General features: G+C 49.1%; 7 protein-coding genes across 7 annotated transcripts; 3 read left to right on the top strand and 4 right to left on the bottom strand.

Moving 5' to 3' along the window:
- Positions 1-155: 155 nt before the first annotated feature.
- On the bottom strand, positions 156-3778 carry FIESC28_08982 (uncharacterized protein; the record flags this gene model as incomplete). The annotated part of the gene is made up of 4 exons (XM_031163119.1): positions 156-2803; positions 2864-3026; positions 3079-3287; positions 3340-3778. The coding sequence occupies 4 exons, from the start codon at positions 3776-3778 to the stop codon at positions 156-158; spliced, it is 3459 nt and encodes a 1152-aa protein (XP_031012824.1).
- Positions 3779-4377: 599 nt separating this feature from the next.
- Positions 4378-5367, top strand: FIESC28_08981 (uncharacterized protein; the record flags this gene model as incomplete). The annotated part of the gene is made up of 1 exon (XM_031163118.1): positions 4378-5367. The coding sequence occupies one exon, from the start codon at positions 4378-4380 to the stop codon at positions 5365-5367; it is 990 nt and encodes a 329-aa protein (XP_031012823.1).
- Positions 5368-6691: 1324 nt separating this feature from the next.
- Positions 6692-8378, top strand: FIESC28_08980 (uncharacterized protein; the record flags this gene model as incomplete). Its single annotated transcript, XM_031163117.1, has 2 exons — positions 6692-7109; positions 7159-8378. 2 exons carry the CDS (start codon positions 6692-6694, stop codon positions 8376-8378), a joined length of 1638 nt encoding a protein of 545 aa, XP_031012822.1.
- Positions 8379-9133: 755 nt separating this feature from the next.
- On the bottom strand, positions 9134-10642 carry FIESC28_08979 (uncharacterized protein; the record flags this gene model as incomplete). Its single annotated transcript, XM_031163116.1, has 6 exons — positions 9134-9651; positions 9702-9769; positions 9822-9910; positions 9962-10258; positions 10316-10423; positions 10472-10642. 6 exons carry the CDS (start codon positions 10640-10642, stop codon positions 9134-9136), a joined length of 1251 nt encoding a protein of 416 aa, XP_031012821.1.
- A 2518-nt stretch (positions 10643-13160) lies between these two features.
- FIESC28_08978 (uncharacterized protein) lies at positions 13161-14081 on the top strand (the record flags this gene model as incomplete). The annotated part of the gene is made up of 2 exons (XM_031163115.1): positions 13161-13276; positions 13358-14081. The coding sequence occupies 2 exons, from the start codon at positions 13161-13163 to the stop codon at positions 14079-14081; spliced, it is 840 nt and encodes a 279-aa protein (XP_031012820.1).
- Positions 14082-14216: 135 nt separating this feature from the next.
- FIESC28_08977 (uncharacterized protein) lies at positions 14217-15666 on the bottom strand (the record flags this gene model as incomplete). Its single annotated transcript, XM_031163114.1, has 3 exons — positions 14217-14435; positions 14483-14776; positions 14833-15666. 3 exons carry the CDS (start codon positions 15664-15666, stop codon positions 14217-14219), a joined length of 1347 nt encoding a protein of 448 aa, XP_031012819.1.
- A 2535-nt stretch (positions 15667-18201) lies between these two features.
- On the bottom strand, positions 18202-20189 carry FIESC28_08976 (uncharacterized protein; the record flags this gene model as incomplete). The annotated part of the gene is made up of 2 exons (XM_031163113.1): positions 18202-19353; positions 19416-20189. The coding sequence occupies 2 exons, from the start codon at positions 20187-20189 to the stop codon at positions 18202-18204; spliced, it is 1926 nt and encodes a 641-aa protein (XP_031012818.1).
- Between the last annotated feature and the right edge of the window lie 6337 nt (positions 20190-26526).

The following is a 26526-nucleotide window of genomic DNA, read 5'->3' as shown; positions in this document are numbered from 1 at the left end:
CCTCATACGACGAGACTGCATACGCAGAAAAACAAAGAGAAAACGAACAAAACTGCTGCCAGCTCGAAAGGCAAATACGAAAACAGAGGTCATTCCCACCGCGCACCGAAATAGTTATGCGTCCACCATATACGAGAGGTCAGCCCCGTTACGTTTTAGTCCCCTATAACTTCGTCGTCTGATTCATGAGCTTGTCGTTCCGCTTCTTCATCTTCATTTTCGTCGTCGTCCTCGATGGGGTCATCCTCCAGGAGGCCCTTCTGGCGAAGATCCTCACGTGAACCCTCCTCAGGCGGTGGTGTGTTGTCAAAGATATCGTCATCCTCAATCACCAGGGCTTCGCTGAGCTGAGGTTTTTGGGACTTGGATGTTGTAGAGTGCGTGTTGGCAACCTTCTTCCTTGTTCGCTCAGCAAGCTTCTCTTCGTCGAGATAGGTGACGACTTCCTTGAAGTTGTGGCCGAGTTTGTTTTGGTTACGGAGTAAACGTCGCCTCAACTTGCCTGCGTGAGTGCCCTTGTTGTCCACAAGTCGTGCTGTAATGACGAGAACGTATTTGCCAGTAAGATCACAGAGTGCCTTCTCGGCCTTGAGTTCAGCAGCGAGACGCTCTTCTTCGGACAGGCTTTCATCCTCGTCCTCTTCCTCCTCCTCTTCGTCATCGGCTAGGGGGTCTTCATCTTCAGCTGGTTCATTCAGCAACTTGTCTTTCTTGATCTTCTTGGCATATTGCTTCTCTGTGCCGTCAAAGATTGAAATCAACTCAGGAATGAGCCCCGACTCAATTTCCTGAATCAACGTCTTGTATTTATCGGCTTCTACGGAAGGCGACCCAGAACTTGAAGCGGGACGAAGTTTATCGATAGCAGACCGTAGGGTTGCAAATGTGAGATGAAGATCGCACAAGCTACCAGTAGCGAACAATCGTAGCTGATCGATGGCAGCGCGTGAGGAGAGGGTTTCGATGAGATGCCTGCGGAAGGTTTGGCGCAACACAGATAGGCGGTCGAGGTCAGCGTCCGCAACATTATGGCCTGAAGAAAGGAGTGTGTTGTATGCCAATGTTTTCCACATAAAGTAGAACTGACAGGTCTTGATAGCATATGAGACCACCTCGTCCTCCAGGTCATCAATATCCTGATCGTCAAGGGGTTCATACTTGCCGCGATGTACAATGTTGGCTAGTATCTGAATCACAGGCGTCATTGTTGACTCGCTAGAATCTCCTTCGGCCTCAAGGATGTCCACGCAACTCGAAAGACTCGCCAATTTGCTAATCTTCAGCAGGACTGTTGATAGTTCCCTGAGGGGGGATTCCTCCAAGTTGCCTCTTGAAGAAAGCTCGTAAGTCTTGTCGAAATTGTGCAAAGCAGTAATCGCAGTCTCCCATAGGTTGGAGATCTTACTGTCTGCGACTTCTTCCAATTCGTCGTATTGACGTGAATGTAACAGTGCTGCAGCCGCTTCCGACAAAACTCTCTTATCGTCGTGTCTGTTAAACTGCGTAACGATCTCGTCAAGTAACTTTTCGTACTTGTTTGTATTTTGTCGTAATTGCTTGAAAACTTCAATGTCGGGAAAGTGTGCCAATCGAAGAACGATTGCTGCCGTATCTGGTTCTGCGCCGAATTTGCTCAAAAGCTGAGGAATGACACTGACTAGCTCAGTCGCAGTCTCTTCGGGGCTGATGCTCACGTCTTCACTATCTTTGGACGTTTGATGCTTCTTTCGTGATCTGTCATGTTCACTCGGATGGGTTAGGCTAGACTTGACTGCCGAGCTCAATACATCCAACAGTATGGCCTCTTCGGCGGAGGAGGGAGCAACGGCCTTCTTAAATGCAAGCTCCGGATTGTTGCCCTTCGATCTTGCTTTTGAACTTGTTGTGTGATCAAATAGCAGGTATCCAGCGAGAAGTGTCCATTGCTTGATTTCATCAACTTTCTCATAAAGAACTTGTGATGCCAAGGAAATCCTCGTCTCTGGGATAGCAGCTTCCAAAAGGTCCACAGCTGCATCCAGCCCTAAGACCTGGTTACTTTGCTCTTCCTCGATTTGATTGTCGTAGATAGCAAGCGTCTCAGCCAGGCATTTCAAGTCAACCCACTCAGCACGAGGCGCGTCAAGAGAAGCCTTCTTTCCGCTAGGGATCTCCTCCATGACGTCTGAATCTCCTAGACACTTCACCTTTTCGCCAATAGCGTCTTTGGTGCAGGCTACAAAGAACCCAACAACTGCCTTTCGGATTCTGAGCTCGTTGTCGAAAATGAGTTTTCCAATGGCATCAACTTCTTCACCTTCGAGCATATCCTGGTCACGAAGGACGTCAATAACGCCGATTGCTGCTACGCGCACAGATACGTCGGCATCTTTGCAAGCCATCTCCACTAGACGGGGGCGAAATCTGTCGATGAAATGTCCCAATTTATCTGCGTCTTTTCTGAAGACTTTGGCAAGATGCTTTAGCACCTCGAGGCGAGTGGGAGCATGGGTATCTGACAACATCCAGCCCAAGTAGCGCAGATAGCCGGGCTCAAGGAAGATAGATGGCAGGGCAATGATCCAATTGCCGAGAGCTTCCACGCATTCGGTTCTGATCCTAGGATCAACATCTCGGTAGCGGTGGACAAAGACAGTGTCGAAGAATGATTGAATTGCCTCGGTGCACACCTTGCGATTGCTGGTGTTCTTTTCCATGTCACGCTGCTGCCCAGCGTTCAATTTAGCCTTCGAGTTTCGAGCTTTTCCTGTGTAACCAAGTCTATAGTCAAGGTCATCAGCAACCTTGACGAGGGCAGATTGAACTGCCAACGATATAGTGGTCGCAGTATGGCGGAAGGGCCGGAGGCTCGACGATGACATACTCGCAAGCCACGCGTGGAGGTTTTCAATCAAGAACTCGTCTCTATACATGAGCTCATTTTGGTGCATATCGACAATGAGGTTTTCGAAGAAGCTGATGAGTACGTCTCGGAAGGATCGCGACTGTTTCGTTCTGGAGATGAGAGGATAATCGGTAATCTCTTGCTGCAATCTTGTCAGCGCATGTTATTGTTCCAAACACATAGCTCGACTCTACCTCTTGGTACACACTCTGGAGATCTGCCAATCTGCCAGCGATGTTCTCTGCATCTCGAACATCATCTTCTGTGATAAGCTGGTCGCAGCCAGCACACTGCAAAATACAGTTCACTAGATCAGTAAAAGCTACTACTCCATCACCATTATATTTGTTCAACCACTCTTCGGCCACCGATCTGCTGGAGTCGCCCGAACCAAAAAGATCAGCTGGGTCGCGTTAGTACATAGAAAATCGTATTGTCGGGAGGTTTTTGCGTACAATAGAGACCGGTTCCTTTCAATGCCGCGTCTTCAATACGAACACTCTTTTTAGGTCTGCTCGGAAGACTTTTGGCGGCATGGGTGACTCGCGCTGGTCGCAAAGGCTTGGAACCATTAATCTTTGGCTTTTTGGCAGAGGGCTTCTTTGCGCGACTTGTTTGCGACGCCTTCTTTCTAGAGCGCGGTGCAGGATGATCTTCGTCGCTATCGTTATCAGGCTCGTCGCTCATCTCCTCATCGGAGTCAGGCGCTTCATTTTCGGCTACCTCTTCTTGGCCTTCTTCGTCTTCATCGTCCTGGTCGTCTCGCTTGCGCTTCGGGTGCGTAGATTGGGAAGCAGGTTCGGGTGTAAATTTGGAGGGTGCTCTCACGACGCGTCCCGATCGGCGACGCGTTGTAGCATCGGGGTCGGGAGTCGGGCTTGCATTATTGTCCATGGTTTCTTTCAAGGTTTGATCGCGCTATTAACAATTGAAAGTATCGGGTCTCGATCTTAAAAACCCTTGATGGGAGGGCGACAATGGAGTTTTTGGCCACTTGGCGCGTCGAATATCGCGTGGAGTGAAGTAGTAGAGTGCAAATGGGTAGTAGGTAGTAGGTAGAGATGACGGCGCAAGCTACCTGGGGGTGGGTGGTGCTAGACAGGTAGTTTCACTAACTTACGGCTGAATGTCGGGCACCTAGGGCAGCTTTTGTCGCTGTACCGTACCGCTACAGCATGTCGCTTCCTTCACGCCCTGTATCTCCTAAGCCACACCCAAGCTCAGGGTATTCTCTGTTAACCCCCACAATCCAAGCTCAGAGGTGGGTCGCCAGCCACAATTTCGACCAACGACCTCTTATCTCTTATCTAATAGCACAGGACCCTTTGACTCGTGCCTCAATAGAAACCAAGGCATTTGTTAGTGATGCTGCGTCAAGATGGAGACGCTGTTTGGCTTTGACACCTGGACACTGTCTTGACTCAATTAGACTGTCGTCAAAGAATTCATCCCCGGCCTTTCTCTCCTTTACATCATCGCAACATGCCATCAAAATGGAATCGCCCTTTCCCCCATCATCCTCATCTCCTGGCGATGGCCGCATCGTCGTCGGCCTGCTCCCCGCAGGTGAAAGCGGTCTCGAAACCATGACTTACCAGTATCCTTTAAAACTGATATCGCCAGCTCCTTCTTCAAGCCAGCCAAGCACTCTAGTGTTCCTCCTATCTTACGGAGGTGGTCTTGTTGCTGGAGATGGTGTCAATCTGACAGTTCACGTTAAACCAGAGGCGAAGCTCAGCATTGCTACCCAAGGTCACACAAAGATTTTCAAGTCGCCGACAGTAGACGTCATAACAAGTCAAAACTTGGATGTCACAATAGACAACGACGCTTCCATGTGCCTTCTCCCGGATCCTGTTCAGCCTTTTGAAGACAGCGTGTACGCCCAGAAGCAAATATTCAAACTCAGAGAACAGGCATCCCTCTGTCTCTTGGACTGGGTCACACAAGGGCGCGTGGCCCGCGGTGAGAATTGGAGCTTCAGGAAATGGTCAGGGCGCAACGAAATATGGTTGCAAGATCCGGCGGTGACATCTGCCGACAGGCTCCTCGTCCGAGACTCAATCATCTTGTCCCGGGAAGCGAGCAAATCTGTTGGCCGCACGCTCCCAGAGATGATGCAACATATGGCCATAACTGGAACCCTCATTCTGCGAGGTGCAAAGACAAAATCATTGGGGGAGTTCTTTCAAACTGAGTTTGCTGCCCTTCCCCGCATTGGTGCCCGAGATTTCCGATCGCCAGAAGCAATGGCCCAGGATAGCACGAATACTTCTGACCTTGAACGTTGGCGGTCACAACGGTTAGACAAGGAGAAAGAGGGGGGTGTTCTCTGGTCTGCAGCCAATGTTCGAGGTTGCGTGGTCGTCAAATTTGGAGCGAAAACAGTTGAAGCTGGAAGAGAATGGATTGGTTCGATGCTCGATCATGAAGGGAGCATCGCCTCAGAGTTTGGGGACAAGGCATTGATGTGTCTCCGATGAGGCTTTGCCTAACTGCCGTGGACCGCGGGGTATGCACGGCCGGCGTTTTCTGGTTCAAAACTTTCAAGGATTGTCGACCACGGTAAGACAATCCATCAATAGGTACGCTACGAGCCATTTGGGGCCCGGTATATACATATTATATTAGGGATTTGCATCGAAGAAGCTTCCTTGCTTCAGCTAGCATGCGGGTCCATCTTGATCATTTTATGACCACTACAACCATACCTGAAACTGGTTCCGGGAAGCCCATCCATGGCTATAGTCTGTTGGTTCCGAGTGCTGCGAATTCCTGATTGAAGAGACGACATCTACTCAAGGTTCAGAGCGATCGATTTATACCGTAAAATCATTTGATTGGACGTTATTCGAAGAATGTGCGTATTCGAGGGAGAGGTGTCGCGACCTAGGTCCATTGCCAGCAGAAAATTGACCTTCAGAAGTAGCCTAGGGACTGCTCTAAATCCACATAAGATGTAAAGCTAAATTTAGTGATACCTGACACACGACATCACGGCTACATTACGATATATTTATTGCATCGCCTATGAATGTGACCTGAGACTACAGTAGAAGGCAGTTCTATGGAAACAAATCGATATCCACTGCCTAAAGACGATAAACCTTTGGCTCATCCTATGTCGTAATGGTAGTCCTAATTCCAGGCGCTGGGGCTATCATCAGGTCTGACCAATGGAACTTAGGCGCATTTCCGCATTAGGAACTACACTACCACTACACCGCGCTGTTTGAATAAAGCCGGCTTGACTTACAGAAGCCTTTAATGATAAGACACCACCAATCGATTAAGTTGAAGTATACATAACTGAGTGTATTAGTAATTAATTTGCCTATTCAACACATCAATTTCGACGTTGCAGCGGTCGCTCAACGCTTCTCCTTTACCCTCGGGCTCTATTATTAGCAATACCGGATCGGCCACGGATGATTTCGATGTCTGTACTGTAGACCGCGCGAGTCAAGGATCGTTTGTTTTCTTCTCTTTTTTTAGAGGTCTCCTGATAGAACACTTCACCCTACATGATAAAGTACAATACTCGGCTGCAGCATTAAGCAGTAACAAGTATTGGATGTGAAGCTAATTAGACGCATACCTCGATGTGACATCAATTCGTAGGCGGTGAGCATAAATTTGGCAGAATTTCTCGTCCCCCACCTTCCCGCCCCCCACTATCTGACTTTCGGCTTCGCGACAAACTAAATTTTTGTAAAGCTTGAATAAAGACCCGTGACCTGCGACAACGACAACCATTGCTAAACACCGATATCAACTTCCGTCAAAAACATCACCGTTAAAAATAAGATGAACCGCGGTAGGGCATCAGCCCGGGGTACCCGGAGAGGCGCTGCTGCTGCTGGTTCGCGAGCAACCGGCGAGAGTAGCGTTGACCCTTCAACTGCTCAAGCAACATCAGGCAGTGCCACTCCAGCTCCCCAGAGTATTTCTTCCACACCAACGCGCGGGGGCAATACTACTCGGGCAACAAGAGCACCTACGGCTGGTCGGTTCCGACCCAAGAACGTTCGTCGAGATGAAGCAGAGCGAGATAGCCTGGCCCGCCAGGAGGAACAGAAGGCCAGTGAAAGAGCAGCAGACGAGCGTAAAGCCCGTGGTCGCTCACGGTTCAGAAGTAAAAGGAGCCGTGGTGATGCTATGGGCAGGGGCGGGTTTGGTCGAGGAATCTCTGGAGCAAGTGGTCCCTTCTCTTCCGGCGCAGCAGGTAAGAACAAGATGTTGAATGCACTGTTTCACTATTGGTTTTCTGACAGTCACAGGTTCCGGTGGTCGAGGTGGTGGTGGTTGGTTCGGAGGAGGAGGCGGAGGTGGTTTTGGAGGTGGTCGCGGCGGTGGACGAGGTTTCAAATCAGACTCCAAATCTGGCTTCGCGCAGGCAACAAGGAATCGCGAAGCTCGAATCAACGCAGATAAACTCCATCTCCATACGCCCGAGGAGGATCTCGATAGCGAAGACGAGGCGATGATGGAGGCACTCAACTCGAGGACTGTCAGCGTGCTGCCTATGGGCATATACCGAAGAGAGCACAAGGATGAGGGCATCGTTGTGGCCACTACAGCAGAATTAGAAGCTGCCGAAAACGCACAAGCCATTCCCTCATCTGCGGCCAAGGAGGAGGAGAGCCTGTGGGTAGACGGCGACGCAGGCGAATCTCAACCAACAGACGAAAACGGTGAAGACGGAGGCATCTGGGACAACGAGTCAAAGCCACCGGTTATCAAGAAGGAGCAGGATGATTCAATGGACTTAGATCTCGAGAGTAAAATGGATACGGAAGCTGAGAGCAAGGAGACCTCCGCGACACCAGCACCACAAGCCAAGAAGCCGGCTCAAGAATCGGAAGAAACGATGATCCAAGCAGATCTAGATGTCCTTGCTAACGAATTGGGCGCTGTCGAAATCTCCGAGGGTGCAGAGGGAGAGGAGGGGAAAACACAAGGCCCCAGCAACAAGGATGGCCGCATGTACCTGTTTCAATTCCCACCTGTCCTGCCTCCTCTAAAACAAGTCACCCAACCCAAGTCCACAAAGATCAAGCCCGAGCCTACTGAAGGCGAAGACGATGTTCTCGAATCAACACCAGCGGCAGCTGACGCAGATCCCGTTGATCTCACCAATGACTCGAACAGCAATGGCTTCAACATCCCTGGATTCGAAGACCCAGAGCAAAAGGCTGGCTTCATGTCCAGCCTACTATCTTCAGGTGGTATGGTGGGTCAGCTCAAGGTACGCAAGTCAGGCCGCGTGGAGATGGACTGGGGTGGCAGTACAATGGAGCTGAGCCCTGCCGTGGGAATGAACTTCTTAACAACGGCCGTCATTATTGAAGAGAATGATGAAAAGCCACGGCCAGGTGTCGTTGGAGGAGAGAGTATTGGTATGGGTAAGATCATGGGTCGTTTTGTCCTCGCGCCCAAGTGGGACGAGGAGGAGGAATGGGAGGTCTCATCCGAGGACCTTAGAACGCAATAGAGAGATTCTGCCATGATTGATATGTATAGATTCATGATCTATCACATTGGCAAACTCGTACGATAACAAGATACTTAGGTATAGTGGCTGAATCCAAATGAACAAAGATACCCAACACAATCTATTCAGCACGTGTTTCCTCTTTACGCCGAACTCCCTGTACGCGCACGGTTCTCTTTAACGATGCCAAGCACCTGCTGTTGGGATGTTCAACTTCTGAGAGGCAACAATCAACTTATTTTCTCTCAATACTAGGCAGCAGAGATTTAGATATTCTCCAAGCTTATAAGCCAAAATGATATGTCATAAATGTAGGTCTAAATTTACATAAGGTCTCTATGTTAGAGATCTTGGCGGCTAATCCTTCTAATGTCATAATACTCCCCTTTCAAACTATCATGTTGGTACTTGCATTGCTTCCCCAGCAGAGAGCTAGGCTATGGTTTAAACAATTATCCATCATCATGTTTACATTAGAAGTTATCCAAGCTCGCAACTATCTCTAGAAAGAAATAGAAAAACGCCGATCGCCTTGCTCTGTAGCCCCTATCGGCCCAAGCATACCGTCCCTTTCCGCATTGCCAATGTGGTTTATGTTTATCGCCTTATAGCCTTTCTTCCTAAACCTCCTTGCAACGCCTCTAGCCATCCACCACCTTTCCCTTCGCCGAAAAGAGATCATCAATGAATTTCGAAATGATAATGTTGAGCGAAGACAGATGATTATCTCCAAGACACTCCGTTGCAGTGTCATATTATAAGCCTCTTTTTCTCCTTCTCTGTCTATTGTTATAGCGATCGAGGTCTTGGCTCTGCGCTTCGAGGTCGTGTATTTGATCATCGGAGGTAGAAGGAGAACGATACATTTGGGTTTCGGGAGGTGTCTGTGGGGGAGAGCCGTTGCCCTGTATCACCAAGATCTCGCTTTTACCGAGACTAACTTGTCCCGGTGAGCGAGGGCCATCGGCTGGTCTTCGGGGGTATAGAATATGCACGTCGTCGTCGGGATAGGGTCGGCTGTGATTTTGGTGCGGAATGTTATTCAGTGAAACGTCCTCGGGGCCGAAGCCTGGCATGACCATAACTCCAGGACCATGATGGTTTGTATGAGACTTGACAGCAGCTGAGTGCCCCGTGCCGTAAGTGTGGTCGGTAGATTCGAAGCCCCTTATCTTCATAGCCCGCAGAAGTGGGCGAATGGTAGCTAGACTGGACGCGATAATAGCAACGCCTGGTTCTATCAGGGTCCATACCATTGCATCGGTACCAGCAACTTGGAAATACGTCAGTTGGAAGAAAAATAAAGATATGTCTCTCACTCACATAAAATGTCTTCGGTATCGGTAAGGTCAGCAAGAAATCGTAGGCGTACCAGAGTCGCGACACTTGCACTTTGCACAATATTAGAGACTTTTCTGAAGGAAGTAATGGCAATCAGCTTACAATATTCCCAGTCCTAAGATGACTATGACTGTTGCTTTGGCTTGTTTTGTCATCTTTACCGACCATAGCATTGGAATAGGTAGAAGTGCCTATGGGTAAAGTCAGCACCATGTAAGTCGATTATGGCTTGCTTCACTTACGTAGAGCCAGTCAGACAGGACCGTCATAACACTTATAGCATAAGCGGCCGAGACGATCTGATCTGCAGAAACACATGTGCCATCCTTAATACGAAAGTCCCATTGCATCTCTACCGGGTTGCATTGGAAGAGATTCCAAAACCAGAGGACAAGACTCCAAATGGTGATTATGGATAGGCTGATCCAGATTATCCAATTGTAGACCCTCTGGACACTGAGTCGCAGCAAGAAGACGCCAATGCTGAGCTTGATGAACATCATGTCTAGGATATATGTTGCAGTCGCCAAAGCCTGCCACTAATACAATGTGAGTACCCAAATACAAATGTTCGTGTACGATGATGGATAGCTTACCATCAAGGCCTGCACTTTGATCTCGTCAGATTCAACAGCATCATTGTGTTTTCCAATCCCTTGCTTGACACCTTCTAGAATGAAAGCGCAAGATACAGTGAATATCACCTGTTGCCTGGTTAGTTGCTTTTTCTGTTTGATGAGTGAACCATGTACCTGAGCAATGAGCATGAGCCAATCGTCGAGTTGTTGACCACTCATTAACCAGGCTCTCGTGTAGACACGCAAACCAACTGAGATCCAGCTGAGTACTAAAAGGGTTATTGCCGTTGCAACCAAAGCGATTCCATTCTCCTCGTCCAGATCAATATGCTCGTTAGTAGCCATGGCGCTCCGGCGTCATGAAAGGTTGGCAGGCTCGAGCATGGCCTATTTTCAAGTGTCAAGGAGTGATCGTCAAATAGCGCGGGAGGATAAAGAGTATCAAACGAGGGTCATGGGTAATGTCAATGTAGGCCGGGCAAGGGGGTTACTGTAAGATATATCTCACAGCTGCAGGAGACCCCAGTGAATCACACGTCTGATATTACTCCCAACCGACATGGCGGATCTGATCAAATGCGGGCTAGGGTCTTCGGCACACCGGGTGTTAGAGGGAGTTGGTTTACATGCTTTATGGACGTGATGCGATGAATGCAAGGTACCAGACCTTCCGCCGGCTGAAAGAAAGAGAGGGTGTGAAGCTGATGTCTTCATGGTACCCTAGTACATTGTCCCATTGAAGACACAACACCTTCTGCGGCTTGTTCCTAGTCTTCTTCAGGCGCCAGGGTTAATAGCGGGAAGCGAAACTGCTTTCCCGATTCCTTATCCATGTAAATTGTTCCTTGGTTCGACAAGGAACCAACCTTTCAGTCTCGCTTGGTAACGCATCTGACCAGTAAGGCAGAGAGAGGCTCGCCGGGCCGTTTGGAAAGCACAATACCGTCAATCCGTAAACGGCAAACACTAGTATTGCGATACGTGATCTTAGATCATACAAGGTATCATTTTCTGAACATTGAGAAGCGAATCTGGGTAACAAAGCTGTTGTTGGAATACGATGTTCATTGTTTACAAGCCAATCTTGGACAAGGCACTTATGTAGAATATGAACCCTGCATGCGAGTTTAAAGCCACCGACTATCATCTTTTTGTTTAGCAAGCCACTACAACTCGGGGTTGTGAATACTTACAGTTAGCGGTTTCCTATCGTCAAACTAATTAGTTAGTATCGATTCCACCATTACCAGTCGATGGATAACAGTTAACATGTGGGAGATCATGGGGTGGAGTCGCAAAATTGTCCCAGCCAAGTTAGATGAAGTTTCAAAATTCAGCTTGGCCAAAGGTGCAAAGACATATTGCAGATCTTCAATTCTTCTAGACGCTAGACCGCCGTTCCAAATTACTTTCCCGATGGTGCGAACCCAAGGATTTGGTAGGACACTTTTGATCCGCACGGATTTGGCTCCCACTGTTTCAGCGTCAGCTATAGGAACGCCCATTTCTGCATCCCTGACATGATATTGAAAGACGCCAAGAAACTCTTGAGAAACACGGCTGAGAAAACATTGCTAGGTTGGCATCTTTGCTTTTGGGCAATCATTCAGCCCGACTTGTGATCAATCACCTGTTGGGTCTGAGGGGACTTGTCCTTCCTGAAGATCCCAAGACTCAAGACTTGCTTGCTTCAATATCTTCTGGGCTAGTGGTTTGCCACAAATGCACTAGGCGTCGGCGATTTAGACACTACTGACGGGAAGAGGGTGACATTGAAGACCCCGACAGGAACAGGGCCCTGGCCATCATTTATCCTCGCTTCCGAGCATGCATACCTGTCAGCTGTGAGGCCCCTGTTCATGTTCAGGTGTGGATCACGGATCAAGATTGGCGTCTAGCTTTGTTGGAAGCGTGAAACGGTGGTGATTCGCAACCAGTTGGATGTATGCGCACAGGTTCCTTTGCTGAATTTGCGCATCGCAGCATGGCCAGTTTCCTTATACAGACAGGCGCAGCCTCTGTGCTAGGTCGTGCTGCAAACCCGGGCTTCGTGTGCCTTAGCTCAACGGGCTTTTCGTGTTACTGTATCAGTGCTGCACTTTTGTTGAAGCGGTACGACGGGCGCAGGCTGGTTGTCGGCTGAGCTAGTGGGCAATCTCCCGTATTCTCCTGCGCTGCGAGCATGATCCAGGATCCTCCGGTTAATCAGCGCATCGCAGGGTTATAGTGAGAAGCAGTCCTTGATAAAGATAAGATGGATATCAAGGCGAGTTGATGTTGTAGACCTACCTAATAAACGGGAACGCGGAAAGACGGGACATGCGGAAGGTACTCATCCGTGGTTCCGTGCCTTCCCATCACAACTCCCATTGTTACCCAAGGCAAGTCAGACCAGACGTCTTTTAAGGGTGCTCCTTCCCACGTCACCCGTTGCACAAAAAGCAAATAAATATGCACCGTTCAGCTGTCAAAAGATCGATATCTCGACGTGTAACTTAGCATCAGCACCTTAAGCTGAACGGCACCGATAAATTGCAAAGTACCTCTGATTGGACGATATCGGCTTCGAAAGTTCCATCCCCTCACCTTGTTCGTTGGGTCAAGAAGCCAGTCAGTCAGTACCAAAACTGCAGGTTAGTTGGTAATGGATCAAAGACCACCAAAGTCTAGACCAATTTTGATCGAATCCCAATTTAAACTGACTTTTACCATAGAAGCTGCCGAAGGAACTAACGCCTCATATCAAAGTTTCTCGCTTTTTATATCCCAATCCTTACCAAACCTCCGCGAAAACCCCCTTACCAACATCATCGTCCAGGTCATAGCGCTGTTAGTTTGAACTCTTCCATTAAAGCGAGACAAGATGGCCGACATTGCTGGAGATGTGTCCCTGGGACTTACTTACGCGTCTCACCAATACGGAAACCATAGCCGCCAGAAGTTGGGTGTTTGGCGCTTCTCTAGTCGCCCCGACCAAAAGTCAGGCCATTGGGTAGTGTGAGGATTTCCTTATCTCGAATTTGGTTGATTATCTTCTTAGTGTCACTGACAACTACATAGCTTCATTCATGGCGGTGGCTGGCGTGATCCTCGTAACGATGAGAACGATTTCACCCAGAGCATCAAGCGCATTGTCATGTCAGGTGCTGTTGCGACTTTGGACATCGCCGGTTTCATCAGTATCGACTACCGGTTATCCCCTCATCCAGAGTTTCCCCAAGAGTCAGCCAGTGCAAAGCACCCCGACCACTTGGAGGATATTTGGCTGGCTCTGAATTACGTACAAGATAAGTATGGGCTGTCGGACAATTACATCCTGGTTGGCCACTCTGCAGGTGCAACCCTTGCTATGCAACTTTTGATGAGTGATGGCATTTTCCCGTCTCACCCCAAGGGACCCTTGCCTACTGCCATTGTTGGAGTATCGGGCATTTACGATCTGGTTGGACTCAACGACAGATTCAATGGCGGGTATGCTGGTTTCATTGGATCTGCGTTCGGTGAGGACAAGTCTGAGTGGGGAAAAGCCTCACCGGCCAAATTTGACAAAAGCTTCAAAGACCAGTGGGCGAATGGCAAACTGGTCCTACTGGCCTGGTCCCCTGAGGACGGTCTCATCGATGAGCCCGAGATTGACAATATGACGACCCTCTTGTCTCAACAAGGAATCAACTTGGAGGTCAATAAGGAATTGAGAGGCGAGCACGACTATGTCTGGCAAGACGGCAGTCAAATCGCTCGACTAGTCATCACCACCCTTCACCACTTGCGCAGGGTACAATAAGTATATATCTAAAGCGTTCCAAATTTAAACATTACAATATCTATTACAAAATTTGCCACTGACTCTTCCTTCCCGTCATTGTGGTATTCAACTCGCCTAGTTTGGATCAAGATGATCACCTCTCCCATGTTTGACTTATTTCTTTTTCAAGAAGACCCATCCTGTCGATGCAATTCGGGATCCCGACGTTACAATGGCAGCAAGTAAGAACACGGTTCCACCCCAAATCTGCGCATAGGTAAAGTTGCCGTTGGAAGTGTCGAGAATGGCGCCTGCAGTTGGCGGGCCTGCCAGACTGGCAAAAGCAGAAATCGTTTGGACCATACCGAAGCGAGTTCCCATTTTTCGAGGATCCTGGGGACTTTAGCATCATACACATTTTCTAGGACATTGCCTCAAACCTTGGTCAAGCTGGCATTTGCTCCAACAAACGTTCCTTGACACGCGCCGTTCGCGAATCCAAAGAAGACACAAAACACATACATTCCCGCAGCAGTTTTGACACCCATCCAGCAGTATACCATGATGCTGAGCGCTGCTAGGCCAATAATGAACGTGTTTATTGGCCCCAAAACATTGTCTGCAAGGTATCCCATTATGGGACGGGCGGGAATACTCATGGCGTTGAGAATGAGCAACAAGCTAACTGCTTCGACAGATGTGAATCCAATCACGTTTCGTGCATAAACATTGATCTGGACGTATGTCAGCGGCTGAGCTCACGAGGAAGGAATCATGTTCAGCAACTTACATAAAAGAAACCAAAGTAAAGAGCATAAAAGTTCAGGAAAGCGCCTAAAACGAACAGGATAAAAGGGAGTTCTCTAAACGCCTCCCATTCCATCAATGGCCCTGACTTCCTGGGCGGCAGATACGGCTTCAACATGAGGTTGGCGATAACGATCATAAAAAGGGCAACAAAAGCAGCACATCTAACAGCCCATGGGAACCCAATTTGTGGAATAAGATATTGCAAAGTAGCAGGGAAGATTATGGATCCTAAGCCAGTGCCCGTGGCACCCAACGCAAGAGCGAATGCTTTCTTTGCCTTGAAATAAGAACCCAGAACGGTCACAGCAGGCATGAAAAGTAGGGCAAGGCCAATGCCGGTACAAACACCTTGTGCAAGAAATATTTGCCAGTATTGCGTACACAGACTTGTCATGAACGTGCCGAGGATGGCTAAGAAGCTCCCAAGGGCTACGGTCTCTCGAGTATATCCAGCATCGGCAAGACGACCAGCCGGGGCGCAGAAAGCGAAAGTCAAGAAAGTCTGACAAGAACCAATCCACGAGATCTGGGACGATGGTAGGCCAAGAGACTCTTCATAATGGAGTTGGTAAACGCCGAAGGAGGCAGGGTAACCCCATGCCAGTGCATTGATGAGGATAACCGCGAAGACTTGAGACCATGCTCGGAACCCACCGTCTGGAGGGTTAAAGGTATCTGGATCGAATACTGGAGGAGGAGCGTCTGTGTTGGAAATTGTTGGACGAAGGACCTGGGGGGCTTCAGGGTCGTTATCGTAAGAGCATGACGACGACGGCCTGTGGTTTGGCGTCTTCTCTATATTCTTGCCAAACATTGCTGATACGGTGTAAAGGATACCAAGGGGTAGGTCATCAGTGGATGAGATCAAGGGTAGAAAAGGTTCACAATCCTCAATGTGTAGAATATAGTCTCAGTTTCTCAACGTTCGAGATATACAACAGCTATATAACGTTGCAACTTCAAACTTCTCTGTCTGATTGTAACCTGTGGCTAGTCATAAGTCGACCTTTTTTCTTCAAAGGGCGCACTCTTCTAGAATCGTTTGCCGATATCGCGCCCCACACACGCTGGGGCCGGGTTGTTACTCTCTGTCTGCAAGTCATTGCTTTCCATTTCAGTCCCGATCATTCGCCGCTAGATCTTGGGGTTACGAATACAGATGTCTACCGCGCCCTTCACTTACATGACGGGATAAGATAGACCTTTGGACTTTGCTGGGTGTTGTACGATGCATGCATTCTTTTGAGCATCATGCTGTAGTAGTGATGGTAATATCGACATGGGTTGAAACAATGATCGGCAGTTGGAAAGACGTTGAAGTACAGAATTGCATGTCATGACCTATAGTCGGACTGACAAGAGAACAGCAAGAAACCTTTAGTTACACCGCGTCATTAAATTGCTCCAGTTTAATCAGCCAGATTTCTCTCTTGAGTTGCTATTTCACGTACATCTGAAGATGAAAACCATCAGTTATATTCATATCTAGGGTAATTTTGACCGCCACGATCCACCCACCCCCGACAAGCCGCTCTCCACCCGAGCCCCGCTCCGATGGCCGGCATAGTTATTCCCGGAGACGGAAGTCCGTATTCCAAAACGCGTGGGGCCAATAGAAGACCAGAGACAGAGTCACACGGCTGGCCGCGGCCGGCGTCCGATGAAGAATAAACAACAGAAATAACAATGCAGAACCTATGCGCGACCACGAAGAGTTTTGCGCTGAAGGTTACGATGCGCTCTGTTGCGACTGCGCACAAAAGTCGCACTCATCATGATAACTCGGTTTGGAACACGCAGCTTGGTTTTTGCGACAACCGGTCCGCATTTAGCATCTTTTCGAAACGGTTCTACCCGCATGGTTCAAACTTTGACTTTAGCACAAGCTTATTCGCCCTGAGCTGAAATTTCATTCGGACTGATCATTTATTTCTGTCTACTCCTCCTCATTCTTGCCCCATTCAGACTTGCAAAAAAAATATCAAAAATTACCCCGCGCTCGCAATGGAGGGGTAAACAAGAACAGCGGTAAAAGAAAAGGATGATGTAAGTGTATCACGTGATTGGATACAAGGCTTACCAGCCAATCGGTTGCCATACCATCTCCGCAACGGTAAAGAATGGGGCTGGAACGGCACGCTAGTCCAAGTTGTGATGGTGGGGGGCTCAGATTTGCGGTAGGGGTGTGCTGTAGGTTAGACCACAACGTTGCCATTCGGTATTGCAAAATATTAATAAGTCGAAAAAGGATAAGAAAACAGCAATCATATTGAGATGGAAAGTTTAGGATTGTGCGACAATGCTGCGAAGTTTGCGCGCGTGGGTTCATGCATGTAGCGCGATCCATCGGCCCGGCCCCGTCGGCGAGCTATGCCGAGGTTTCGGTTTTTGCGACAGCGCAAACTCCCCTATGCGACATCAACATCGGTCAATTCCTAACCACAACGTTGTTAAGGCTTCAAAACAAAGGGGGAAGTGGTCGCATGACCTTGGAGCGAAGATGCTGTGACTTTTGCCAATTTACGTTTCAAGCGCATTGTTGTAGATCACGTATTCGGTCGTCGCACACTTCATAGCCTATCACACGTGTTGTGCTACCGTGAGGGTATCAGAAGAGTTGGCCGCCAACAGCATAAGAGACGAAATGATTTTGTTACCTTACAAAAGGTTAGACTCGCCCTTAGGCTACTTCAGTTTGGTACCCTAAGCCTTAGAGGATAGTTCTTCTGACACACACCTGGCCACCAAGTTTACATCGAACATGCTTGCTGTATTGGCACTAAGTACAACAAAGATAAGAACAGGAGAATCAATCAGATACAATACCCGCTATCACCCTAATCCGATCTTTTTGTGTTGTTGACGGACAAATCCCTGAACATCCAGACGGGCCACCTTTTTAGTCCCTCATTCCGTGTTGTGCGCGGCCATATAGACACACGATAACCCATCCATATGCCTTTCCTTGGTGTCTTTGTAGCCCCTGGGAGATTTTCCAATCCACGCGTCCCTTTTCCCTACCCATGCCGCCGGTCATTTCCTCATTGCTCACTCTGTAAAACTGCTTTAGCCACTACCTGCCAGACACCGCCAAGGCTGACAGAAAGGACACGCAGTTAAACTCGTTGATGGTTGATCAGAGTTATGTTGAAGCAGAGGAAAGGACGAAATAGTAAAACCCGAATTCGACAACTCCCACATCTTTCTTCCGAACGCCGTACAAGGAGTGTAATGGTCAACTGACCGTCGTTATTACGTCCGAATATCAATCATAAGTGCCGCCCTATCGCCCGCGAGATAGAAGGGTTGGGAAGAGATGAAATGAAAATAAACACAGAAAACACGGCGCCTACCGCTTGCGCTTCTTGGACTTATCACCTGTCATGGCTGCTGCAGCGATGGGCGCAGCAGGTAACAGCGCAGGCTGAGCAACGGCAGGAACCTCATCTTTAGTGATGGGCACTCCCATATGTCGACCATATCGACCCTTTCGGCCGTTGCCCTCGTCCTCGCTAATGCATTGATCGGCGGTCAAGCCAGCATCGCGACAACGCCCGCAAGGTCGTTGGCGATCACAGCCCTTCTTGCTCTTCCTGCAGCGCTGGCATCGCGGCTTGGTAGACAGGTCGGGCTGGTCATCTTCGCCGGGGGCAAGGGGGGTCTGCCCAGTGGAAGCCACTGACTGCTTGCGTGAAGGGGGCATCGAGGCGGGTGACATCGGCCCACTAGGCACAGGGGGCAACTTCTTGCTCTTGGTGCCATTGATGGGGCGAGCGTTCTTAGAGGTTTTATTTGAAGATGTCTTCGAAACCGAGGCCGAGCTCTTGTGCTTGGGAGGTGCTTTCATGGTCTTGGCAGGCTTGCTCTTACCATTGGAGAGAAGAGAATCGTCAGCTCCGTCCTCGTAGTCAGCATCGTCGCCACTGACTTCGGCGCTCTCAGGAGGCGGCATGAAATGTGACTCAGTGGTCTGATAGACATTTCCGACGACACCAGCCATATCAAGTTTCTGGCGACGAGGTGGAGGTAGTTCTGCTTCACTCTCACTGTCGCCATCACTGGTAGCACCGGTTGAGGAAGCAGCATCAGCCCTGCCACTGAATGTATCATCGAGAGTAGAAGCGGAGGTTCGGCCGTGGGATATGTTGGACATGTCACCAAGTCGCATCAGCTGAATGGCAACGTCCTTATCTTCTTCAGAGACGCAGCTGCCCACAGTAGGGTCGGGTGTAGGAAGAATTCCCATTGCGCTGCTAGCATATCCGCCACTATTTCGGTTGCGACGAGCGTCAGGTCCCGGTGTTGAGTAAAGACTTGGATGTGTGATACCACTGCCATAGCCTTGCGGCGATTGCATGGGGCGAGGGGGGTTCGTAAAAGGGTTTTGATGAGGCTGCACAAAGGGCATCGCAGGGCGATGAGGTTCAGCACGGCGAGCGGGAGACACGGAAGGGTTCGAAGTTGCTGCCGGCATCTGAGGGGGTGCGAACAGGGGCAATTCCTGTGGCCCGACGTTGTCAGTCTCTTTGAGCCCGCCTTGTCAAAACGGCGGTCTCCACTTACCGAGCTTTCAAACTTGGCTCTCTTGCGACGACCACCTTCAACTATATTATCCATGCTGATATCTGGATTAGGAATCTGGTCCTTGTTCTTTCCGGAGGCTGAGCCATGTTCGTCGTTGCTGCTGTAGCCGTTTATGCTGTCGCTATATAGTTCGGTATGGCTCCGAGAAGCTGAAGCTCGGGTTTTGGACGAGCGTGAACGTCCCTTCTTACCATTTGTGCTGGCAGAAGCACTTCTTCTGCCACGAGCAGCAGCAGTATTGGGAGAGGGGCTTCGCCGCCGCGAGGACCGAGAATTGGGTCTAGACATTTCCTGTGCAAAATGCGAGGCTTGGGGAGCAGGATAGGCATTGTCATTGTAATAAGGGTGACCGCTCATAGAAGGGTCATGATAAGGGCGAGGAGCATATGCGGATGGGTTCGCCGGAGCCTCTTCTATCACTCTGACGTATACTACCATGCGGTCTTGAAAGTTCTCGTAACGGGCAATCAAAGTGTTTCCCTCGTAGTCCTCAAAGCTGACACCCTTTGATCCGGTGGGACCCGAGTACAGACCATAAAAGTTCTTTACGGTAGTGACAATCGAGTCGGTGGTATCGTGAGGATATATCTTGACTCGCATCGGCAAACGCGCTCGATATTCGGGTGAATCGGCGATTGTAAGCTCGAATGCGACGGTCTTGGGAGTCACTGTCTGCTGAGGGGACACGCTACCATCGTTGGAGGATGGCCCCGAAGCACCGAAAGTGGTGTTGAGAGGTGACATAGAAGCCATTGTGTTGTGTGGAAAATCAGAAGTGTTGTAACGTATCGATGGAGATGGGAAAGAGATATATGTAGGATGAAGCAAGAATACGGGTTGGGGTGTGGTGGTTGCGGGCTTTGAATAGAATGGGCCCGGCCCTCTTCAGTAGGATCAACAGCACTCTCAAGACGAAAAACAACCGCCAATGACCAAAGTAAAGGCGATGTAAACGTATCAAGACGAAGTCGAAGCTGTAATGAAGATACAAGAGGCAATCACCATCCAGGGCAGCGGTAAGCGCCGAGTCTCGTTTGTGTGTGTGTGGTCTAAGGGCTTGAGGGCGGTGCGTATGACGACGACGGCGGACGGTTTTCGTTGAAACGACAGCGATGGTTTACTGTGATGCGTGCTGTTGATTTCGAAGCAAGTCAGCAAGAGATAAATGACTAGATGAGCTGAAGAGCGGCTTGAATGTTGAGGAAGAGTGGTGTTAGAGGATAATGGGCAGGTAGACGGTCGGGTGTGCCTGGCGCTTCCTGGGACGGGGACGACGGATGAAGCAGAGCGGCCATGGAGCTGGGGGCTCAGAATAGAAGAGGGGAGATGCAGGGCCTCGAGATTGGGCCTCGATGGAGATCGCGCATGATAGTAAAGGCGATGGGACTCACAAGAGACGTCTTGATCCGTGTTGGGATGCTTGTGGCGGCGTTGAACAGTCGGCAAGAGGATGTGCATGAGGAAAAGAGGAGCCCAGACGAGACGAAGGTTCTTGGATTTTGTCGCTACCTACTACTGAGGAGGGATTGGGCCTACAGGTGGGTAATAGAGGAAACGTCCTCCAAGTCTTGGACTGCTAGAATAAAGTAACCTAAAAGCCGGTCTAAGCTTGCATAAGGTGATCAAATTATTTCGTCTCTTATGGATCAGTTCCATCCTCTGATACCTTGACGGCTCACTAACAAGAACCCGCTTGCGTTAGGGGAGTTCAGTGTTAGAGCTCCCTGAAGTTCAGGTCAGGAGGTCGCTGGAGTCGAGTTTGATAGCCCTGAATGACCTGTAATTACAGCGCCCTGGATCCGGGCAGCCTTGCCCGCGCTGAGATTGGGCCAGGGCTGGTTGGACGGCTTGCCCTGAAGCTGGAGACCTGATCCATCCATCCATCCATTGTGCTTCCATTCGATGAGGACCCATCCATTGTGGTACCGTGGCCGATGAACCCGGGCTTCTATCAAGGAACTGCTATGACGTCCCCCTAATTTCGGTACAAATGTATTAGTGAAGCATTCCAATAGATTGTCAGGCAGGTACTTTAAGAATAGAAATCATTTACTCAGGCACTCTTCCTTCTTCTTGGTTTGCGACTCACCTCAGGGGAAGATTAGTAGCCAGGGCGCATTCTCGATCGGAACCTAGAAAAGCGGATGCGGCGGTGCATCGCGCAGCGCAAATCGGAAAGCGTTGGACTGTCTTTTGCGCGCAGTAAAAACTACCTAATTTATTACTCATTGTTCCATCTTATTTCCATATATACTATCGGCAGTCGCTTAAAGAGATGAGTATAATCATCGTCAGCTCTCTATCTGGGTCTCATCTCCTTGACTCCTGGGCCTTGAAACTCGTGCGGGCCGGCTATCAGAGGGCTGCCAGATGTCGATCCCCAGTAATGGAAGCAAGGCGCATACTTTAAAAGGCGATGATGAGCCCTACGCGATGGTCTATATCTTGCTTTAAGATTGTCGCAAGACGCCACATTGAACTATAGTGTTCAGGAACAGGCCAAGTAGCAGATCAGAAGCAATGCGCCTCCAGTTGTTTCTACTTACGATGCCATCGACTGCCGACGATATCGCATCGCATACTGTACTGTACCGTGCAGAATCCGTACACACTGATTCTGGGGCTCCATCTTGCCGGGCACCATGACGGACAGACCTTCATGGGTCGTCCATTTCAGCGGACCCTGGGAACCTTGGCTTGGCCTCCGCTTCCTTTCCCTCCCGAACCTAATTCGACTTGATTCGACTCGACTCAACTCAACTCAACTTAACTCAACTGCTCTGTTGGCCATCCACTTATCTCTAGACTCTCATCGGCCACTCGCGATCCATCCGCTTTGCTAGCTACATATCCGTTGCTCCAAAATTGGGCTAGACGCTGGCCACCAGCGACCAACAGCCGTGACCACGCCCCCAATGGAAAAAGAAACCCTCAGCCCAGCCTAGCCCAGCCCAGCCCCTCTCCCCTCTGACACTTCACTTGTCGGTGGCCTCGTGTGAGTTTGTGACTGTTTGACGACCCTCACATCCATGCCAAATGTGGTGTGGGCAGGCTAGGAAGAGGGGACAGCGAACAACGACCGCTGCAGTGGTTCCCACTAGCCTGATGAGTGACTGACCAAAAGACGATGTTATTGTAGGGATATATGGAATCTGTCTCTGTGCGTTGTGTGTCTGAATATGTATGGTCGGCCATACTGTAGGATATGCTCGGCGACATCGCTTGTTGAGCTGGGTTGCTATCGAGCGCACAAACGCACACACTCAATCCCTCTCCCGCGCCCCAATGGGAACATGCAAATCGTATCCAGGGTTCAGCCAGTGCGACCTCGCTCAGGGCTTGCAATAATAGACTCGGGGACTCTGGCGCATATCAATGACCATGAATCATTGGAGCTCTCTAAATATAGAGTTTTCGAATTCGCGCTTATAAAGGCCCAATTGTAATGATAAAAGCAGCAGAGAATATATTCTGAAGCAGCTGGCCGTCATTCTTCGTAGTGAGCAGACAATTGCAGAGCGGAGAGCTGTCGATTCAACGGCTCAAAGATGTCTGAGTTGGTGGTTGCAAGAGATCCCTGACAACCAATCGCACCCGATGTCATGATCTAGCAAGCTGGGGGACCTGTCTAGATACTAAGGCTGATCATGTGTCGAATAAGCTTGGCGCACGGTAAGCAGCATGATGTTGTCTACAGACTACAGTACCTAACGATTGAGGAGCAGCTTCACAAACTCAAATAGCTATAACAATAAATCATACGTTATGCCAGGCGCCTTCTTGTTGGAATGAGTTCGTACAGTAAAAAAGACCTTTTGCAGTTACGGATCTCGAGACGCTAATGCTGATGCTGAAAAGCACCCCTTTGTGGCGATATTTGATCATGACACTTTGATGTTCCAGTTTTTTTGACCACTAGGCCTGGTCAATGATGAACATATCTCAACGTTAGTACAGTAGTCTGTCCAAAGGATCAGATGCGCTCTTGTTGTTAATTGGTGCCAGCAACACCATTGAAAACATCACTTCATATTGTTGACCGCAATTCAGTCTTTACTCTCTTGGTCGAATCGCGCCAACTCCCTTCCACGTTGCGCATCCATCATCTCGAATCGAGGGATAATGCGCTTAGCTTGCGAATGAATGATTCTGAGACAATAGAATCCAAGTGTCAAAACTCCAGCCAGCCTCTACTGCTAGGTCTAGGTCTAGGAGCAGCGCACACTCTTGAAAGCGCTTGATATGTTCTTCGATACCTACCTACCTACCTACCTATCTTGTGCGATTCGCAACAGCCAATTGTCCGTGTGATGATAACCCTCGTCGCGGCGCCTTGACCCGGGCGATCAATTTCCCTCCGCAATGGGGTTTCATATTGAACCGTTCAAGCAGCGGTAGCAGTGATTCGCTCGTCGCGCACGAGGTAGTTGGCCAAGGGTATCTTGGATTGGATCTTGGCCACACGTTCAGGCTTGTTTTGTTTCAGCACGGGGTCAGATACGCGCACAGCGTGAATGTGGATGGTGCGATCGATCCATAGTAGATACTCGAATTGGCGAACGTGTTGTTTATTAGTCTAGATGCTCTTGTTTACCCTCACTGCCTCAACAGCATAGTATAGTACAGTACAGTACAGTACAGTACAGTGCCTACCTAATTACTACTAGTAGTTAGTAGCTATCTTGCTATGGAGGCTAGGTTAGGTTATCTGCAGTAGACAGAATCAGTTCAGTTCAGTCAGTTCCTAAGTATCCAATGTCAAAGTGTTGTGGACCCTTGGTAGAATAGCCCAAAGAGAGACCAAAGACCAGAGACCAAAGGGTATGGCATCGGCAGACCATGCATATTCTCACTCAACTAAATCTGAGGAGCGAACTGCGAGGACCCTCAAGGACCCGTGACTGACTAACTTTAGTCTGCTTCTCTACCTATACCGTGCATATTCCGTACGGGGCCAAGCAGACCCTTGCCACACGATGCGATTCAGAATTGCGCAACGGCAATGCGCTCTCGTCTCTAAAGACCAAGGCATGAGCCGTCTTTATCTGTCGCAACTTTGCGCCCCTTGTCAGTAATTATCGCATACTTGCGCCGGTATAGAGAATGATGCGCTCCAGCTTCTAGTCCTCCTATCTGTACATGTACTGTATCTTTGTGCGTCTCTCTCTTTCTCTGTACCTACAGGGTTACATTGGGGTAAAGCATGCGATGCGCCCATCGTCCATCCAAGCATGACGCTTGTGTGCACGCTGTCACCGCCCCGCCCTGGATTATCCACGTCTGAATGCGCTGGCGCAAAAAAAATGGTCAACAACAAAAAAAAAACAAGATGCGACAATGGCAACATCCATCGATCGAATCAGAACTCGTCGCAGCCCAGCCCCCAGCTCCAGTCAGAGAAAGTGAGTGAGATTGAGCATGGGTGGGCATGGCCTAATGTCTCGCTTCGTCCCCATCCATCCCTCTCGGATTGTCTTCCATGAGACTCCGCCATACCTACCTACGGATACCTAGAGGCTAGATACTAGGCAAGTAACAAGCGAGATGGCCAAACAGGTAATTAATTAATAGCTTGGCTTCAATATCTGCCTGTCTGCCTGATTCGCGACTCGGCTCATCATTAAGCATGCCATCTTCAGATGCGCGGCGCGGCGCGGCGCACAGAAAAAGAAACGGTGTGTATAGTATTGACTGATTATCATCAATGGATCCTTGCTCGTATCAGCCCGTGTGCCGTCGTCCATACGCCATCCAGTTTGTCAGTCAAGAATGTGACGGGCTTCGGCAATTATACCTACAGTAAACTCCCTCCCTAGACTACCAGAGACTCATCACAAGTTTAGATCACTTGGTAGAATTGCGCTTCATGTGTATTAGCTTTATTGCCTCATCCCTCGTCACGGCGCATCCAATTCATTTGTCTGGCATGTGGCGGTCGCTAGATTCCGTGCGTGTGTGCGTATGTTAAAAAAACATGATGCATCCAATCTCAACCATTTATGTCTAGTTAGCCGCTATTGGCACCCGTTGAATCCCGCACGAATTCTGTCGCACAAATGCGCATATTTCATGGCGAAATAGGTTGCGCAGAGTCGTAATCAATTGAGTCGCAGTATGATTTTGGGCACGAGTTATGTGTGTATAGTTTTCGAAAAATAGAGGCGAAAGAGATATGTCTTGATTTTCAGAGATCACATTAGAAATGTTGTGTGATTATCAATGGACGTTGAAACTTGTCACTTTGGTACTCCAGGGTTGATGCGATAAAAAGTCGCAAAATTAAAGATTCTCCCAATCTGTCGCACAATAATGAGACGATTACTTTTAAAAATTGACTGCTTCGAGAATCAAGTTCATATAATTGGTAAGTCGACTAATTAATGCGATGTGCGTACAAATCGTTTGATCTCTATACCCCTCATGCGCATGTGCTATCTTGCGACGATACACCAACAGCTGAACATCTTCCTCAAAAGGTTGTCGCAGACTTGTTCTGATGATGCTATATCAAGGCACGGCTCGGGAGGTCAGAAATGGTGGCGTGGAATTGGTCTTAGTATAGCTTGCGTGGCGGTTTGTCTTACTCGAGAGGGGGGATAGAGGCATCGCATGATAGTAAAACAGACCTCAGCGTGATTCACATAATTTCCTCCCGTGCCCCTTTTCCCTTCATTCTGAGTTCGCAATGCTGTCGCACTTAGCGTGGGATAAAAATATAGAGTAAATCTTATGATCTGGACTGTACTTTCGGCATCTACATCTGTCCGAGAGCTGATGTATGTGGATTGGGCGTATTACGATGGTGTTCATTTTATGCGCACAACGAGCGCAATCTGATTCTCGGAAAATGTATAGAAGGCGGCGCAATCCTGAAAACTCTCGCAGTAGATTCCGGAAGCTACAGAGAGATAGTTAGCGATACAAAACTACTCTGTGACGACTGTTTTGAGCATTGCGCATCGTTGCGTATATCGTGAATTCTAGACATGGAGTTGACTTTGAGTGCGGGTAGAGTCACGTGAAACCGCGGTTTAGACGTGAGGTAAAGAGTTGGATAAGACGCGGTGGCGAAAAACCAGATATTGACATC

This window comes from Fusarium coffeatum (genome assembly GCF_003316985.1).
Source record: "Fusarium coffeatum strain FIESC_28 chromosome Unknown BRIP53273_contig_220, whole genome shotgun sequence".
NCBI classification, from domain to species: domain Eukaryota; kingdom Fungi; phylum Ascomycota; class Sordariomycetes; order Hypocreales; family Nectriaceae; genus Fusarium; species Fusarium coffeatum.
The sequence above is the reverse complement of the archived record's forward strand: the minus strand, read 5'-3'. Positions and strand labels throughout refer to the sequence as shown.